Source organism: Portunus trituberculatus, chromosome 50 (assembly GCF_017591435.1).
Source record: "Portunus trituberculatus isolate SZX2019 chromosome 50, ASM1759143v1, whole genome shotgun sequence".
Classification (NCBI taxonomy): Eukaryota; Metazoa; Arthropoda; class Malacostraca; order Decapoda; family Portunidae; genus Portunus; species Portunus trituberculatus.
In genome coordinates, this window is record NC_059304.1 from 19026175 (window position 1) to 19046174 (window position 20000).

The 20000-nt window shown below is 42.1% G+C and overlaps 1 protein-coding gene across 1 annotated transcript in view; it reads right to left on the bottom strand.

Moving 5' to 3' along the window:
* The window catches only part of LOC123499902 (DNA-directed RNA polymerase II subunit RPB1-like), an 84563-nt gene that overhangs the window by 11182 nt on the left and 53381 nt on the right, over window positions 1-20000 (bottom strand). Inside the window, exon 6 of the mRNA XM_045248434.1 lies at window positions 17387-17596. Within this exon, the coding sequence (XP_045104369.1) occupies window positions 17387-17596 (210 nt within the window). The remainder of the gene's footprint in view (window positions 1-17386; window positions 17597-20000) is intronic.

A 20000-nucleotide genomic window follows, 5' to 3' on the forward strand; every position in this document is an offset into this window, starting at 1 on the left:
CTCAAGTTCTTGAAAGTCAGACAACGAATTTGAGAACTTCCTCCTCCTCGTCGTCGTCCTCCTCCTCCTCCTCCTCCTCCTCCTCCTCCTGCTCTCGGAAAGTCAGCCAACAAACAGCACCGGGCTTTCCCTCAAGACGAACTGGCGCAAGAGTGAACCAGCAGCGGCATCTCCTCAGCGGGTCTCGACTTGCGGAGATAAAGGCCAAAAAAGTACAAAAGTTGCGACTCCCAGGAGGAAAAAGGCATTTGCATATATGTGTGTTAGCCGCCTTGCCTCCGTCCCGCGCCATCCCGCAGGAAAAAGACAGAAAAGAAAGGAAAAATAAAGAAAAGTGTCCAGTCAGTTTTTATCAACACAACGAGGCAAGTTTTAAGTTCCGCCTAACAAGTTGACGCCGCCGAGGACTGGAAGGGTGGAGGGAGGGCTGGAAGGATTGAAAGGAGCAAGGCTAGGTGGGCTGGGCTAATCTGTGTGTTGTTGGACTGACTGATGGAAATAGGATGCTGGTACTACTACTGCTATTACTACTGGTGCTACTACTGCTATTACTACTGGTGCTACTACTGCTATTACTACTGGTGCTACTACGACAACTATAACTGCAACTACCACAACTACTGCTACTTCTTCTCCTCCTCCTCTTTCTACTACTACTATTACAGCTACTATTACTACTACTACTACTACTACTACTACTACTACTACTACTATTACAACAATTACTACTACTACTACTACTACTACTACTACTACTACTACTACTATTCCTTCAATTCCTCCTCCTCCTCCTCCTCCTCACTGCTACTGCTACTACTACTACTACTACTTCTACTTCTTCCTCTCTTTCTTCTTGCCTAAAAATAAAAAATAAAAAAACGGAAAAAACTAGTGATATGTGAAACTAAACCACTAAAAAATGAACAAAAAACGGGAAAACTTGTAGGCTCATGAACTAGTTAACTGAGGGCTGATAAACTAGAGGACAAGGAAACTGGGAAACTGGGAAACTGGGAACTCGGCGAACTGGTGTATTACTAAACTGACCGACTGGTGGACTAAGGAAATGCTGAAGTGGAGGACAGAAAAACTAAAGGAAAATTTGTGTACTGGGAGACAAACAAAATGATGAACTGGGAAACGGAAAGTGAACTGGAAGAAACTTAAAGAAAATGAACTAGGAAACTTAGGGAAAAAAAAGATGAACAGGGAAACTAGAAAGACTTTTAACTAAAGAAATACGAAAATTTTGAACAGGGAAACTAAGAAAATGATACAAAGAAAAAGGAAAATGATAAACAAAAACCAGAAATATTTTGGATAAAGGAACTAGGAGAATTAAAAAAAAACTGAAAACTGGGAAGATTTTAAACAGAAAAACTATGAACATTTTGAAAAGGGAAACAAGAAAGTGATGAACTGGAAAAGTAAGAAAAATTTGATCTGGGGAAACGAGAGGGAAAATTAACTAGGACACCAGGAAAATTTTGATCAAGAAAACTAATGAAAACTGGGAAAATGAAGTAAAAAATTAGGAAGACTGTGGCCATGCAAACTAAACTCTTTAACTGGTGAACTGCATGGCAACTTTAACCCCTTCAGTACCATGACGCGTTTCCATATTCATTCTGGTGACTATTTGGTGATTTTATACAGCTTCACAAACTTATGTAGGGGATTAAAATAGTGAAGACTGTGGCCATCAATCTTCTGACCTCCATGGACCCTTCCTAATGTCAACGAAATGGCTTAATCGTACACAAATCATAAGGAAAAAATGTGTCCCAGTACTGAAGAGCTTAACTGGTGAACAGGGAGAAAACTTTAAACTCATTAACTGGTGAACTGATAAACTGGTGAACTGGGAGATAGTCTTAACCCCTTCAGTACCATGACATATTTTCATATTTATTCTGCTTATTATTTCACGATTTGATACAACTTTAGAAATTGATGTGGGGTTTGAAATAGTGAAGACTCTGTACATTTATCTTCTGACCTCCATAGACCTCTCCTAATGTAAATGAAATGGTCTAATCATACGCAAACCTCTTGGTATAAATGCGTCCCAGTACTGAAGGGGTTAACTTTCCTTCCTCTCAAGCTTAACTGACAAGGCTCTCCACTTTATCATCTCCCACAGATAAGCTTCAAGTGCTCCATAGTGTATGTTTCGTTATCTGAGCTTCACTTCGCGTCTGAATCATTTGTCACGCGATGCAGCAGCGGCGCGTGACTCAGGAAGCGTCCAGGGGCTTCACTCCCAGCTTCACTCCTCACTTCTCTTCCTTACTTTGCATAGAACCATAACTTACTCCCTTCTGGGCCGTGTTTTGTCATGTCGGGTTCACTCTGTTTGTTCTACGGAAAGATTTTGGTATAGGATCTCTCTCTCTCTCTCTCTCTCTCTCTCTCTCTCTCTCTCTCTCTCTCTCTCTCTCTCTCTCTCTCTCTCTCAGTAACGAAAACTGAAGGGAAGTAAGCAAACTGGTAATTTTTAATGAGGTATATACTTGAAATGAGACACACGAGAACAAACATTAAAGGAAAATCAGAAAAAATAAGAAAAATACAAGTTGGCGAAACAAAAAATGTGAAAAGAAATAAAAACTAGTAGTAGTAGTAGTAGTAGTAGTAGTAGTAGTAGGAGGAGGAGGAGGAGGAGGAGGAGGAGGAGGAGGAGGAGGAGGAGGAGGAGGAGGAGGAGGAGGAGGAGAGGAGGAGGAAGAGGAGGAGGAGGAGGAGGAGGAGGAGGAGGAGGAGGAGGAGGAGGAGGAGGAGGAGGAGGAGGAGGAGGAGGAGGAGGAGGAGGAGGAGGAGGAGGAGGAGGAGGAGGAGGAGGAGGAGGAAGCGATGGAGGAAGAGGAGGCGGAGAAGGCGAGGGAGGAGGAGGAGCAGGAGGAGGCGAGGAAGGAGGAGGAGGAGGAGGAGGAAAAGAAGGAGAAAAAGAAGGCGAAGGACAAGGAGGAGGAGTAAAAGGAGAAAGAGAAGGAGAAAGACTACTACAAATACTACTTAACTACTACAACTACAAGTACTTCTCCTACTACTACTACTGTTGCTCCTCCTCCTCCTCCTCTACTACTACTACTACTACTACTACTACTACTACTACTAATCTGCAACCTACACACCGCACCTTCCATCACTCAATGCCTTGGTAAAATTATCGCTTTTAACAGACTGTGAAGTTCATTATTTCATTCCGCAAATACTTTACCTATTTTTCTAATTTATTTTATTCATTTTTGTATTCCGTTTTTGTTCCAAGATGCGCAACACTAATTCCTTACTCGACTCTACGTATCGTGTCTTCCACTCATTGCTGTCTTGAAAATTAGACAAAAAATAATAATAACGATAATAATGGTAGTAAAATTAAATGATAATAATAATAATAATAATAATAATAATAATAATAATAATAATAATAATAATAATAATAATAATAATAATAACCTAACCTAACCTTCATTTTAAATATTACAACCTCCACTCGCTATCTTGACAAATAGACAAAAACAACAACAACAATAATAATAATAATAATAATAATAATAATAATAATAATAACCCAACTTAACCCAGCCTAACCTAACCTTACTTAATTCAACCAAATATAACCAAACCAAGCTTACCCAACATATACACACAAAAACAACAAGATTCCTACGTTTTCTTTGATTGTAAGCTCATAAAAAAAAAATAAAAGGTAAATAAGTAAGGTCCGTTTTCTACCTCCTTACAAGTCGTGGGTCAGGATGGGAGACTTAATATACGCAGAAAAGCAACAAATTTCCTACGTTTTCCTTGATTATAAGCTCAAAAATATAAATAGAATAAAGATAAATAAGTAGCCACCGTTTTCTTCCAGCTAACAAGTGGGTGGCTGGAAAATAAACTTGATATACGCAGAAAAGCAACAAATTTCCTACGTTTTCCTTGATCATAAGCCCAAAAATGAAATAAACTAAAAAAAATAAATAAGCAGGCACTTTTTTTTTTTTTATTATAACCTCAAAAATAAAGATAAACTAAGAAAATAAATAAGCTGGCACCGTTTTCTTCCAGCTAACAAGTCACGTGGGCTGGAAAATAGACTTAATACGCACAAAAAAAAAACAAAATTCCTACGCTTTCCTTGATTATTACCTCTAAAATGAAAACAAACTAAAAAAAAAAAATAACCTCAATAATAAAGATAAAAAAAATAAATAAATGAAAAGCAGGCACCGTTTTCTTCCAGCTAACAAGGAGTGGTGGTGGTGGTGGAGGGAGCCTTAAGTGAAATGCATTAGCGTGGCGTGTGACGACTGATAACTCCTCCTTGCCCTAATTACTTACCCTGCATTTGTATGTATTTTCTCCCCTCACTGGCAGCATTTTCCCGGTAAGCGCGTGATGAGGGTGACTTCTTGGCCCCCTGAAGGAAAACTAAGGGGAGCAGGTTTAGGGGGGTAAGGGGTGGATCTCGGAGGGGTCTTGAGGGGTAAGGGAAGGGGTGTTCTGGGGTGACTTTCCTAATTTTGTCTAAGATTAAAGAAAAAAAAAGTTTCCCCAAAAAAGTTTTCCTAGCGTGGTGTGTCATTTGTCCCTCAAGGCGCTTTCTCTCTCTCTCTCTCTCTCTCTCTCTCTCTCTCTCTCTCTCTCTCTCTCTCTCTCTCTCTTGACTCATCTCCCCTCATCTTTCCTTCCATGTAGCACTTCACTCTCTCTCTCTCTCTCTCTCTCTCTCTCTCTCTCTCTCTCTCTCTCTCCCTTCTCACCGTGATCCCTCTTAGCTAACCCTTCTTAACCCTTTACTCCCTTCCCCTCATCCTCTAATCCAATCCCTCTCCCCTCTCCCCTATCCTCTCTCTCTCTCTCTCTCTCCCTCCCTCCCTCCCTCCCTCCCTCTTCGCTCATTTCATCACTCCTCCCTCCCATCTCCTTCCTTATCTCCCTCTTCCTTCATACACTCAATTATCCCTCCCGCCTATTCCCTTATCTTCATGTAGAGTGTATTTACATTCTTCTATCTTTATTTTCCTTTTCTTTTTTTTCCCTTATTCTTTTTCCTTCCTTTCTTCAACCTCTCTTTGCCACAATTTCCCAAACTTGTTGTCATTAGCATTATCTTTTGTAACTTTCTACTCATTTCCTTTTCCTTCTCTCCTCCTCCTCCTCCTCCTCCTCCTCCTCCTCCTCCTCCTCCTCCTCCTCCTCCTCCTCCAAATTTGCTTCTACCCAATCAACTTCCTAAGCATCAGCAATCAACTGTCTTCCTTTGAGTTCCCCGGCAGATGAAGAGGGAAAAAAGAAGGAAGAGAGGGCTAGGGAAAGGAAGGAAGCGAAAGAAGGAGGAGGGAAAGAGAGCACGAAAGAAGGACCGGAAGGGAGCGAAGGAGAAAAGGGAAAGGAAAGGATAAGGAAGAAGTGAAGTAGAAGAGAAAGGAATGAAGGAAAGAAATGAGAGAAGGAAGGATGAGAAAGGGATAGAGGAAAGAAGGAAGGAAGAGCAAGGAAAGAAGGAAGGAGAAATAGGAAAAAAGAGAAAGGGGAGAGGAGAAATGAGGAAAGAGGAAGAGGTAAGGAAGGAATGAAGTAGAAGAGAAAAAAAATAAAGGAAAGAGGGAGAGGGAAAGATAGGGGAGAATGAAAGAAGGACAATGAGAAGAATAGAGAGAGAAAAAGAAGAAGAGAAGGAAGGGAAGAGTGAAGCAAGGCAAGGAAGTGAAAGAAAAAGCCTGAAAAAGAATGAAGGAAGGATGAAAAAGAATGAAGAAGAAAGAAAGGATGAAGAAAGATGAAAGAGTGAAGAAGGAAAGGCCAGGAAGGAAAAGAAAGAGAGACAAAAGGATGAAGGAATAGTGAAGGAGAACGAAGAAGGAGAGAAACAGAAAGAAAGGGTGAAGAAGAAAGAACTAGGATGAAGGAGAAGGGAAAGAGAAGGAAAGGGTGAAAGAGGAGGAGGAGGAGGAGGAGGAGGAGGAGGAGGAGGAGGAGGAGGAGGAGGAGGAGGAGGAGGAGGAGGAATAAGAGGTAGCCAGGTCATAAATTAGTCGCCATTAGCTGAGCCTGCCTTAGTCAGAGTATTAATTACACTAATATGGGTGAGTAGGTGAAGAGGGTGGCCCAGGCGTTGATAAAGTGACACCCGGGAGGAGGAGGAGGAGGAGGAGGAGGAGGAGGAGGAGGAGGAGGAGGAGGAGGGGAAAAGTTGGGCTGATGAGGGAACGAGTAATAGATCTCTCTCTCTCTCTCTCTCTCTCTCTCTCTCTCTCTCTCTCTTATTCAGAACGTTTTTCTCTTCATTACTAAGCAGTGACGTTTTCTTCCTTATTTCTTGTTTTCTTCCTTATTTCTTGATGTTACAAAGTCCATCGCCTTTATAAAGCTTTTTCTTCCTGGTCAATACTTAAAAACTTCACACCCTCATTGCTTTACTTAACGGGTCTTTTTCCTTCATTTTTCCTCATAATTTTGTTGCTTTTGGCCAGTGACAGTCTTGCGTAGAGAAAAAGTCTGCTGTGAACTGCTGATTAAGATTAAAAAGTGGTGTGAACTGTTGGTTAAGATTAAAAAGTGGTGTGAACTGTTGGTTAAGATTAAAAAGTGGTGTGAATTGTTGCTTAAGATTAAAAAGTGGTGTGAACTGTTGGTTAAGATTAAAAAGTGGTGTAAATTGTTGTTTAAGATTAAAAAGTGGTGTGAACTGTTGGTTAAGATTAAAAAGTGGTGTGAACTGTTGCTTAAGACAAAAAAGTGGTGTGATTGTTGCTTAATACAAGAAAGTGGTGTGAACTGTTGCTTAAGATTAAAAAGTGGTGTGAACTGTTGCTTAAGACAAAAAAGTGGTGTGATTGTTGCTTAAGACAAAAAAAGTGGTGTGAACTGTTGCTTAAGACAAAAAAGTGGTGTGATTGTTGCTTAAGACAAAAAAAAAGTGGTGTGAACTGTTGCTTAAGACAAAAAAGTGGTGTGATTGTTGCTCAAGATTAAAAGGTGGTGTGAACTGTTGCTTAAGATTAAAAAGTGGTGTGATTGCTGCTTAAGACAAAAAAGTGGTGTGATTGTTGCTTAATACAAGAAAGTGGTGTGAACTGTTGCTTAAGATTAAAAAGTGGTGTGAACTGTTGCTTAAGACAAAAAAGTGGTGTGAACTGTTGCTTAAGACAAAAAAGTGGTGTGATTGTTGCTTAATACAAGAAAGTGGTGTGAACTGTTGCTTAAGATTAAAAAGTGGTGTAAACTGTTGCTTAAGACAAAAAAGTGGTGTGATTGTTGCTTAAGACAAAAAAAAGTGGTGTGAACTGTTGCTTAAGACAAAAAAGTGGTGTGATTGTTGCTCAAGACAAAAAAGTGGTGTGAACTGTTGCTTAAGATAAAAAAGTGGTGTGATTGTTGCTTAAGACAAAAAAGTGGTGTACTATTGCATATTTAGATGAAAGAATTATCAAGGTTAACTTTGCATATTTATTATTAGTTAAGTTGTATTTCTTAGTGATTATCTGCTGTACACTATTTATTTACACTATTTATTTACACTATTTATTTATCTGCTATGTTATTTATTTACACTATTTATTTATCTGCTGTACACTATTTATTTACTAATTAATGAGGCAGCCAAGACACAGGTACAGGAAAGTGCTCTGTATTCTGTCTATCTTTAACCTAAATAATTCTAAGACAGAGGTACAGAAAGGTGCTCTATGTTCAAGTTAACTGTAACCTAACCTAACCATATTTAACCTTACCTAACTTTATACCAACCTAACCTTCATTTAAGCTAACCTAACCCAACCCAACCCAATCCAATGCAACCCAATCCAATCTAACTTAACTTAACCTAACCTAACCTAACCTAACCTAACCTAGCAACCCAACCTAAGCTAACCTAACCTAACCTAACCTAACCTAACCCAACCCAACCCAACCCAACCTAACCTAACCTAACCTAACCCAACTTAACTTAACCTAACCTAACCCAACCCAATCTAGCTTAACTTAACCTAACCTAACCTAACCTAACCTAACCTAACCTAACCCAACCTAACCTAACCTAACCTAACCCAACCTAATCTAACTTAACCTAACCTAACCTAACCCAACCCAACCCAACTTAACCTAACCTAACCCAACCCAACCTAACTTAACCTAACCTAACCCAACCCAATCCAATCCAACCCAACCCAACTTAACCTAACCTAACCTAACCTAACCTAACCCAACCTAACCTAACCTAACTTAACCTAACTTAACCTAACCCAACCTAACCCAACCCAAAATCCAACCCAACCTAACCTAACCTAACCCAACCCAACCAACCTAACCTAAACTAACCTAACCCAACCCAACCCAACACAACCTAACCTAACCTAACCCAACCCAACCTAACCTAACCCAACCCAACCCAACCTAACCTAACCCAATCCAACCCAACCAAACCCAAACTAACCTAACCCAACCCAACACAACCTAACCCAACCTAACCCAACCCAATCTAACCCAACTGTTACCTTCATTTTATCTTCGTTTTTGTAATTTGAGTAAACAGATCAGAATTACGCAAACTATCTATATGTAATCGTTTCTATGTAACTTTCTTATTATGGTGAATTACTTAGTCACTTAAAGAAAGAAGAAAAGGAGGAATGTTCGAATAGAAAATAAATAAAAATAAATGAAATAATAATAATAAAATAAAAGAGAAATAGAGGAATATATGTAATGGCTGACTAAACAACAGAGAGAGAGAGAGAGAGAGAGAGAGAGAGAGAGAGAGAGAGAGAGAGAGAGAGAGAGAGAGAGAATCACCAACTCCTATGTAAAGATGGAAATTTGTACTGGCTTTTGTTTGGAGGAAAAATTGGAGGAGGAAAGGAGGAGGAGAGAGAGAGAGAGAGAGAGAGAGAGAGAGAGAGAGAGAGAGAGAGAGAGAGAGAGAGAGAGAGAGAGGAGGGCAGAAGGGACTCTAGTTTTTATCTCCGGCTTTATCAGAGAGAGAGAGAGAGAGAGAGAGAGAGAGAGAGAGAGAGAGAGAGAGAGAGAGAGAGAGAGAGAGATCACAAAACTGCTAAACTATAAAAAAAAAATAAACAAATAAACAAAACAAGAAAACTCCCAAGATGCAGAACGAAAACTGGAATAAGAGGCGACGAAGGAGAAAATGAAGGAACAGGAAATAAGAAGAATAATAAATAAAAGAGAGAAAAACAAGAGAAAAGAAAAACAAATAACGATAATAAAACAAAGGAAGATGATTTTACGACCCAAATCAGAGAGAGAGAGAGAGAGAGAGAGAGAGAGAGAGAGAGAGAGAGAGAGAGAGGTGTAGATGACAAGGGAAGATCAGAGAGGGAGATAAGGAAAGAAGGATAAAGCGAAGTAATAATGTAATTGTGGAGGGAATTATGGGAGTGGCCCCTTATTTACCGTGACGTGGGTGGGTGGGGACAGAAAACGGAAGGAGGAGGAGGAGGAGGAGGAGGATAAGAGGGTACAGAAAAAAAATATATATAATGGTCAGCATTTCTTCAGTTTCCATTATTATTTTTTCGTCTTTTTCGTCACTGTTCGATATTGTCACGGTGTGGATTTGTTATAGAGTGATGGGGGAGGTAATGGGGGTGAGGGGGTGATGAGGGAGGTGAGGGAGAGTGAGGGGAGGTGAGAGGTATTGTACAGGATGTGATGAGGGAGAGGATGGGAGACAAGAGGGAGAGAATGAGGGAGAGGAATAACAGGATGGTGAATGAAGGTTAGAGAGAGAGAGAGAGAGAGAGAGAGAGAGAGAGAGAGAGAGAGAGAGAGAGAGAGAGAGAGAGAGAGAGAGAGAGAGAGAGAGAGAGAGTAATTACAGAGAAACATCAAGAAAGAACAAACGTCTATTTACTTTTGATTTGTATTACTGCCAGCTATTTTTTCTCATATCTATTTATTTTTTCTACTTCCAATCGCATTTGTTGATATATTTTGTCTATTTACTTTCCATCAAATCTTTTATCTAGTTATTACGTTGCCTTCTGTAAATAACGCCTATGTATTCACTATCTTCTTATCTACCAATCTCTACATCACTTTCACACACACACACACACACACACACACACACACACACACACACACACACACACACACACACACACACACACACACACACATTTCCCATCAAATTTGCCTCAACCTATCACAATCACCTATCAAATTCACATCCACTAATACCATCAGCTTCTAATCTATCTACATCACATCACATCAAATCTACCTATTCCCTCACTGCCTCTCTACATCCATCTAACCACTCATTATCCATCTATTCCCCATCACCAATTCATTTAACCCTTCAGTACTGAGACACATTTTTTACCTTAAGATTTGTGTACGTTTAGACCATTTTATCGACATTAGGAAGGGTCTATGGAGGTCACAAGATTAATGGCCACAGTCTTCACTATCTTAACCCCTTCAGTCCTGGAACGCATTTTTATTATGAATTTTAAGTGTGATTAGAAGATTTTATTGACATTAGGAAGGGTCTATGGAGGTCAGAAGATTAATGGCCACAGTCTTCATTATATCAACCCCCCACATGAGTTTCTGAAGCTGTATAAAATCACCAAATAGTCACCAGAATGAATATAGAAACGCGTCATGGTACTGAAGGGGTTAAGAGGAAGATGTCAAGTTATTTACCTCATTCTATTGGCTAACTCTCTCAGACCTGCTCGGGAACTGGCATCTTGGTGGGCCTTTTATTTTTTTTTTTTTTTTTTTTTTTTTGCCCTTGGCCAGATTTTCCCATCACACATATAAAGGAAGCTTATGCATCTAAACATCATACATATTCTGCATTCACTAACACTCTCTCTCTCTCTCTCTCTCTCTCTCTCTCTCTCTCTCTCTCTCTCTCTCTCTCTCTCTCTCTCTCTCTCTCTCTCTCTCCATTCACCATCTCGCTTCATCCCACCACGCTAAGCAATCAGACGCAATGCAAACACGGATGGTGACTGATGCGAGCACGCGGCGGCGGACAGGTAGGACAGGTGGGCGGCTCAGGTGTGTGGCGCGCAGGTAACAGCCGGTAACACTCGCCCCGCGCCCGAGGAACGACCGCTAATGAAACACAGGTGTCTGCAGGTAACTGGCTGACACAAAGGCGTGGGAGAGAAAGAGAGAATGAGAGGAGGGAGAGAGAGGAGAGAGGAGGGAGAAGAGGAGGGATGACATGGAGGAAAGGGAAGGGAGAGGTAGGAAGAAGAGATGGAGGAGAGGCAGAGAGATTCATGGTGATAAATAAGGAGGAAAGAGATAAGCTAAGAAAGGATGATAGGTAGAGGACGATGAAGGAGAGAAGAAAGATGGGATGAAGGAAGAGGAAAAGGGAGAGAGAGAAAGGTGGAGGAAAAGGTTCACGGTGATAAATGAGGAGGGAAGAAGAGATGGACAAAGGAAGGAAGGAAGGAAGGAAGGAAGGGAAGGAGGGAGGTAGAGAAGAAGGAAAGGACGAAGGGATGACAAGGAAAAGAGGAAAAACTAAGAAGAAGAATGAAAGACATAAGGGAAATGAAAAGATAAGAAGGAAAATGAGAGAAAAAATATATATATAAAAATGAGCGAAAGACAAATGAAGAGTGAGAAAGAAGAAAACACAAGAAAACACAAAGAATGGAAGGAAAAAATCAAAAGGAATAAAAACAAAACAAGAAAAGAAAAGAGAAAACTAAGAAAAACAAACAGAAATAAAAAAACGAAAAGAGAGAGAGAGAGAGAGAGAGAGAGAGAGAGAGAGAGAGAGAGAGAGAGAGAGAGAGAGAGAGAGAGAGAGAGAGAGAGAGAGAGAGAGAAACACAAACGAACGTACGGGCCAAGGGGAGGTCAGGAAGGAGAGAAACAAGACACACGAGAGGGAAGGAGAGGAAGAGGAAGAAAGAGGCAGAGGAGGCAGGTGGGAGAGAAGAGGTGGGGAGAGGAGGATGAGAGGGGAGAGTGGAGGAGGAGAGGGCCGTGGAACAAGTGTCTAATCCCCAGCAGAAGCTTAACTTGAGTGGCAGGTTATCAAGACTCAAGATGAATAAGTGAGGCGAGAAAACTGGCGGAGGAAAAGGAGGAGGGGAGGAAAAATTACGAGGAGGACGACAGATATTAAGAGATAGAGGAAGAAGAGGAGGAGGAGGAGGAGGAGGAGAGGAAGGAGGAGGAGGAGATACTAGTGGATGACGAAAAATGGAAGAGCAAGACAAGGTGACGAGGAATATAGACGAAAAAAAAAACGTAAAGGAGAAGAGATAAATGAGAAGAGAAAGAACTGAAAGGAAGAAGAAAAAAAATGAAAGAAAGAAGAAAAGGAGGAAGAAAATTGGGATGAAAAAGAGAAATAGAAAAATAATGAGGATAACTTAGGGAAAAACGAAGAGCAAAAATATAAGAATGAAAATTACAACAAATAAAGGGAGAGAGATAGAGAAAAGAAAGAAAAAGAAGGAAAATCATGGAAAATAAACAAATAAGCAGGTAAATATAAAGATGTGGAGGAGGAGGAGGAGGAGGAGGAGGAGACGAGGAGGAGAAAGAGGAAACTGGTGATGATGATGATGATGATGATGATGATGATGATGATGAGAAGGAGAAGGAGAAGGAGGATCATGGAAAGGAGGAAGAAGAAGAGGAGGAGGAGGAGGAGGAGGAGGAGGAGGAGGAGGAGGAGGAGGAGGAGGAGGAGGAGGAGGAGGAGGAGGAGGAGGCCAATAGGATCCAGGAGTGACGGTTCCTATCAGGCCGTCAATCAGTGAGGGAGGATAGGCCGCCGCCTCCTCTTAGGCCTCCCATAAGAGGGGTCAGGTGGCCTCCTCCTCCTCCTCTTGAAAGCAGCGGGAAACAGAAACAGGTCAAGCCGCCTTGTCTGTCACCTGCCGCCAACGCTCCTCCTCCTCCTCCTCCTCCTCCTCCTCCTCTCCATGATCCTCTTCTCACACGTCAGGTTATGTCCTCCTCCTCCTCCTCCTCCATGATCTCTCTCTCTCTCTCTCTCTCTCTCTCTCTCTCTCTCTCTCTCTCTGGGTGTTTACTAGAGGAAATGTGTGTGTGTGTGTGTGTGTGTGTGTGTGTGTGTGTGTGTGTGTGTGTGTGTGTGTGTGTGTGTGTGTGTGTGTGTGTGTGTGTGTGTGTGTGTGTGTGTGTGTGTGTGTGTGTAAGTCACCTCGGTCGCCCGCTGGTCACCCAGCCAGTCTTCCCCATTACGGAGCGAGGTCAGAGCTCATAGACCGATCTTCGGATAGGAAACTCCACACACCAGGAAAGCGAGGCCACAACCCCTCGAGTTAAATCCCGTACCTATTTACTGCTAGGTGAACAGGGGCCACACATTAAGAGGCTTGCCCATTTGCCTCGCCGCTTCCCGGGACTCGAACCCGGCCCTCTCGATTGTGAGTCGAGCGTGCTAACCACTACTCATTTATCAATCTGTGTGTGTGTGTGTGTGTGTGTGTGTGTGTGTGTGTGTGTGTGTGTGTGTGTGTGTGTGTGTGTGTGTGTGTGTGTGTGTGTGTGTGTGTGTGGATAAGGTCTTAAGTATCCGCGGCGTGTGTGTGGGTGAGTGTGGAGGCAATGAGGCGTGGGGAGGAAAGGGAGACAGACGCTGGACAAAGGGCGCAGATGTAGGCAAATATGTGTGTGTGTGTGTGTGTGTGTGTGTGTGTGTGTGTGTGTGTGTGTGTGTGTGTGTGTGTGTGTGTGTGTGTGTGTGTGTGTGTGTGTGTGTGTGTGTGTGTGTACTGATCTACTATAAAACCACAGCTGCAACATATGTAACAGTAGTAGTAGTAGTAGTAGTAGTAGTAGTAGTAGTAGTAGTAGTAGTAGTAGTAGTAGTAGTAGTAGTAGTAGTAGCAGCAGCAGCAGCAGCAGCAGCAGCAGCAGCAGCAGCAGCAGCAGCAGTAGTAGTAGTAGTAGTAGTAGTAGTAGTAGTAGTAGTAGTAGTAGTAGTAAAATACACTATGTTAAGAGAAGGAAGAGGAAGAAGAAACGAAAGAGAAAGAGGAAAAGGAAACTACTGCATTCTTCCTCTCTTGGTTACGTTAGAAGAAAGATCAAGACGCATAGTAGTAGTAGTAGTAGTAGTAGTAGTAGTAGTAGTAGTAGTAGTAGTAGTAGTAGTAGTAGTAGTAGTAGTAGTAGAAACAGTAGTAACAGTAATAACAGTGCAAATTTACTACAACCCTTCATCATTATACGAGTCACAAGTTGGTTTATTCCCGCTTGGCTGAGTCACGGCGCCACCCAATCACCTAATCACCTAATCAGCCAATCGCTCCATCACCGCGTCACTCACTCGGCCCACCAATCATGACCATCGCCAATCACCCAATCATCACCTCGCCCCGATACCCCTCATAGGCCTACACATGTCCCAATAGACCTACTCTCTCTCTCTCTCTCTCTCTCTCTCTCTCTCTCTCTCTCTCTCTGGCCAGGTGATCTAGATATGGTACAAATCTTTCTTTTACCTGAAATCCTCCTCTTCCGGTACGTTGGGATTAGGGAGGAGGAGGAGGAGGAGGAGGAGGAGGAGGAGGAGGAGGAGGAGGAGGAGGAGGAGGAGGAGGAGGAGGAGGAGGTATTGTTATGTAGTCTAATGTAATCCCTCAAGGTGCTTTGCTGTGGCTCTAAGTAAGTTACAAATAAACCCTTTCGTTATCATGGTGGTGTTATTTAGTTCTCTCTCTCTCTCTCTCTCTCTCTCTCTCTCTCTCTCTCTCTAATTACCTCCATCTGTTATTTCCATCACTACGTATTTTGTGTGTTTCTTTTTCTTTCTTTTTATTTTCGTTTTGTTTTTCATCTATATCTTAATTTTCTGCTTCGTCAATTTATCTTCCAATTTTCCTGGTTATTCTCTCTCTCTCTCTCTCTCTCTCTCTCTCTCTCTCTCTCTCTCTCTCTCTCTCTCTCTCTCGTGTCACAGTACTGTTTGTTTACTGATATGGACCAAGACAAGTTCCATTCAAAATTTCTATTATCGCACATCATTACAATAGAAGGTAAGGCTCATACCACAGTTAGGTGTTGTACTGAGCAATGGACAGTTTGGTGATGTGACTCATAAACACGTTGTCTTTTTTTCTTATTTATACCATGCGGGTTTCTCACGGGAATTTCTGGGCTAAAGGGGATACTTTTTGTGGTACCTCCTATCTCAAAGCCCACCCGCTTGGAAACCTTTGCCGTAAGTGAGGAAGCCGAACCTACACTCGGACCGTTGACAGGAATGGAACCCGTGCGCATGGAGACCCCTCGGACCCCAAAACGCGCATGGTTCCACTGCACCACGGCGGCCCACAAGTTGCAGGAGGTGGTGACTTGAACTGCCATGCCAAGTGCCAACCTTCAACCAACACTAAAGCTTTAGGTTCGTATTTATATAGTAGACGTCTCTAATGAATGAGGTCAAAATTAGGCATGACGGGAATATTACTTTAAAGGATGAAAAGAAGAGAAAAAGTAGATAATAATAACAATAGTAATAATGGTCACAGAAGCACAACGATCACCAAACATATTCACAGGGATGCCAACATGAAGCTCTCCTATTTTACAGCCATCTAATGTGCTTCCAACTAAGGCCTACAAGACTCTTATAGGCCTAGTCTCAACCCAGACGAGACTAACCAACACTATTACTATTTTCATTGCTACAACTACTACTTCTACTATCACTACTACTACCACTAGTACCACTACTACTAGCATACTACTACTACTACTACTATTACCACCACCACTACTACTACTACTACTACTATTACTACTACTACTACTACTATGACATTCAATGAAGGCGCCAAACTACAGGAATAATTGTCCTTTCTGCCACATATATTTTCATTATCATCTCGCAGTGGAGTTGGTAAATTATGACTTGTTTTCATTTGTATATAGTCTCTCTCTCTCTCTCTCTCTCTCTCTCTCTCTCTCTCTCTCTCTCTCTCTCTCTCTCTCTCTCTCTCTCACTACCCCCATCTGTTCTTTCCATCACTACACATTTTCTTTCTTTCTTTTCTTTCTTTTTATTTTCCTTTTGTCTTTCATCTATACCTTAATTTTCTGCTTCGTCACTTTATCTTCCAATTTCCCTGGTTAGTCTCTCTCTCTCTCTCTCTCTCTCTCTCTCTCTCTCTCTCTCTCTCTCTCTCTACACTGTCCAAGGGGGCCAGTTGATTAATTACCCTCCAATCTTACGGCCTTTGTGATCTGCTGTGATTGGGAGGAAAGAAATACCACATTTTTTCCCCCTCCTTCTAGACCACACTCCTTTTTATTTCAGATCCCCCCTTATGAAGACCTCCGTTTTCTCCCACGCACTCATTACCGGGCACTCAAATAAACGCATCTCCCCATCTTTCTCTCCTTAACCTCCCATTTTCTTTATGCACTTGCCCTCAAAGGAATGGTTTTTGTGGGGAGGGGCTTACGAGTGAGTGATGGACGCTATTGCTACTGTGTGTGAAGCTAATGCGAGTCACGGCAGCGCGTTTTCTTATCGTGTCATCGGGGATAATTCAACACAAGCCGCAGCCCCGCCCCGCGTTTTCTGTGGACAGGGTGGGAAGGGAAGGCAAGAGGGATGACTTGTCTGATCGGCTGATGGATGGATGATTGCAAAAAGTGGGTGTGTGTGTGTTTGTATGTGTATTATGTGTTTAGTGGTGGTGGTAGTAGTAGTAGTAGTAGTAGTAGTAGTAGTAGTAGTAGTAGTAGTAGTAGTAGTAGTAGTAGTAGTAGTAGTAGTAGTAGTAGTAGTAGCAGCATTAGTAGTAGTAGTAGTAGTAGTAGTAGTAGTAGTAGTAGTAGTAGTAGTAGTAGTAGTAGTAGCAGCAGTTTTTCTTTCTATATACTCGTATTTTCAACTTTTTCAAACAAATTCAAGCTTCCCAATTTTCTTTCATAATTCAAAGTCTAATATATTTATCGTAATCGTCGGCTCCCACTCGTGTCCGAGTACTGGGTCCTGTCGTTAGTCAAACGTCTCCTATCTTTGGGGTGGATGTTTGTGTTTGATGTGACTGTTAAGTCCGAGTCTGTCTGCCGAACTCTGGTGTCACGGCACCGTCACCAGAGAGCGACCATCTTTGACCCGCCGCCTGAGTGCAGTCGCGGGCTACGGGCTTCCAGCTTTCCAGGCCTGCCCCCTTCACCCACGGTACTGTCGCCTCAGGACTTGGTGGTGGTGGTGGTGATGATGATGATGATGATGATGATGATGATGATGATGATGATGATGATGATGATGGTGGTGGCGATGATGATGATGAGGAAGATAGAGAGAGGTGGAGGAAACGACAGAATGCCAGTCGCTGAGTATATTGTTTTGGGTGGTCGTGGCTGCGCGACGGCCACGCACACACACTTGGCCCACATCGTTTCCACCGCGGCTCAAGACAGATGAGACAGGCAGCTTCTCCGATGTTGGTTGTATCGGGCTGCTGAGTTCTTGATGTGTCAAGGCCCGCCTTGTCGCCTGCCCGCAAGGCGCTGCCCTCTTCCGCCGGCGCTGGATAGCTCCGTCGTTGGGGTCTTGTTGGTTTGATTTTGGAGTCTTCCTTCTCCTAGCCTTTGCCTGAAGAGGCACACCCTACAAGGCAGCAGGGGGTTTGGATTTGAAGTTTTCCTTCTTCTAGCCTTTGCCTAAAAAGGCGTACCCTACAAGGCAGCAGGGGGAGGGAGTCTGAATATACCGTCAGACCACTCGGTCACTTGCATGCATTCTGTGGAAACGTTTCCACAATATATTTATACACATACATATTTTATTATGTCGGCAGCGTTATCCAGTCTCTCTCTCTCTCTCTCTCTCTCTCTCTCTCTCTCTCTCTCTCTCTCTCTCTCTCTCTCTCTCTCTCTCTCTCTCTCTCTCTCTCTCTCTCTCTCTCTCTCTCTCTCTCTCTCTCTCTCTCTCTCTCTCTCTCTCTCTCTCTCTCTCTCTCTCTCGGTGACTCCACGCTTTTATTTATCTCTTTTATCAATGTTTCTCAGGAAGGCAAACAAGCTTTCACTCTCTCACCCCTTTCCTCTCTCCCTCCTTTCCATCAACAGGGGACTTTTTTCCCTCCCTTTCCTCCTCTTCCTCCTCCTCTCTCTTCCCTCCTTTCTCTCCCCTTCCTCTCCGTCCTTTCAGAGTTATCCCACGCAGTCGCCTTCAAACTACCACCTTTTCAATGCAGAGAAAATCCTTGTTATCATCACTTTTATCATTTCTCTCCTTCCTTTCCCTTTCCTTCATTCCTTCTCTCTCTCTTTTCCTTTCCTTCATTCCTTCTCTCTCTCCCTTTCCTTTCCTTCATTCCTTCTCTCTCTCTCCCTTTCCTTTCCTTCATTCCTTCTCTCTCTCCCTTTCCTTTCCTTCATTCCTTCTCTCTCTCTTTTTCCTTTCCTTCATTTCTTCTCTCTCTAACCTTTCCTTTCCTTCATTCCTTCTCTCTCTAACCTTTCCTTTCCTTCATTCCTTCTCTCTCTCCCTTTTCTTTCCTTCATTCCTTCTCTCTCTCCCTTTTCTTTCCTTCATTCCTTCTCTCTCTCCTTTTCCTTTCCTTCATTCCTTCTCTCTCTCCTTTTCCTTTCCTTCATTCCTTCTCTCTCTCTCTCCCATTCCTTTCCTTCATTCCTTCTCTCTCTCTCCCTTTCCTTTCCTTCATTCCTTCTCTCTCTAACCTTTCCTTTCCTTCATTCCTTCTCTCTCTCCTTTTCCTTTCCTTCATTCCTTCTCTCTCTCTCTCCCATTCCTTTCCTTCATTCCTTCTCTCTCTCTCCCTTTCCTTTCCTTCATTCCTTCTCTCTCTAACCTTTCCTTTCCTTCATTCCTTCTCTCTCTCCTTTTCCTTTCCTTCATTCCTCTCTCTCTCTCTCCCATTCCTTTCCTTCATTCCTTCTCTCTCTCTCCCTTTCCTTTCCTTCATTCCTTCTCTCTCTAACCTTTCCTTTCCTTCATTCCTTCTCTCTCTAACCTTTCCTTTCCTTCATTCCTTCTCTCTCTCTCTCCCATTCCTTTCCTTCATTACTTCTCTCTCTCTCTCCCTTTCCTTTCCTTCATTCCTTCTCTCTCTAACCTTTCCTTTCCTTCATTCATTCTCTCTCTCTCTCCCTTTCCTTTCCTTCATTCCTTCTCTCTCTCTCTCCCTTTCCTTTCCTTCATTCCTTCTCTCTCTCTCCCTTTCCTTTCCTTCATTCCTTCTCTCTCTCTCCCTTTCCTTTCCTTCATTCCTTCTCTCTCTTTCCTTTCCTTCATTCCTTCTCTCTCTCCTTTCCCTTTCCTTCATTCCTTCTCTCTCTCCTTTCCTTTCCTTCATTCCTTCTCTCTCTCCTTTTCCTTTCCTTCATTCCTTCTCTCTCTCTCCCTTTCCTTTCCTTCATTTCTTCTCTCTCTAACCTTTCCTTTCCTTCATTCATTCTCTCTCTCTCTCTCTCCCTTTCCTTTCCTTCATTCCTCTCTCTCTCTCTCCCATTCGTCACCCACATTAGTGTTCCATTTTCTGTATCTTTTTGGGGTATTTTTCTATTTTCTTTCTTTCTTATTGCGTTCTTCTTCATCTTTATCGTGTTTTATTTTATTTTCTTGTTGTTATTGTTATTTTCTGTTTCTCTGTTGCTGATTTTTATTACATTTTTTTTCTTATTTCTCTTCATTTATTTTATTTTTTTTTTTCTTTTGCTGTTTATTTTCATTTATGTATTTTTTTTATTGTTATTATTATTATTATTATTATTATTATTATTATTATTATTATTATTATTATTATTTATTATTATTTCTTCTTCATTCCTTCTTTCTTCCTTTTTTCTCATTCACTCGATTTTAAACAGTCTACTTTATTTACATCGATATTTTCTTCACTCATATTATTCCTCTCTCTCTCTCTCTCTCTCTCTCTCTCTCTCTCTCTCTCTCTCTCTCTCTCTCTCTCTCTCTCTCTCTCTCTCTCTCGAGCCATCATCGTCATCATCATTATTCACCACAAAAGTTACAA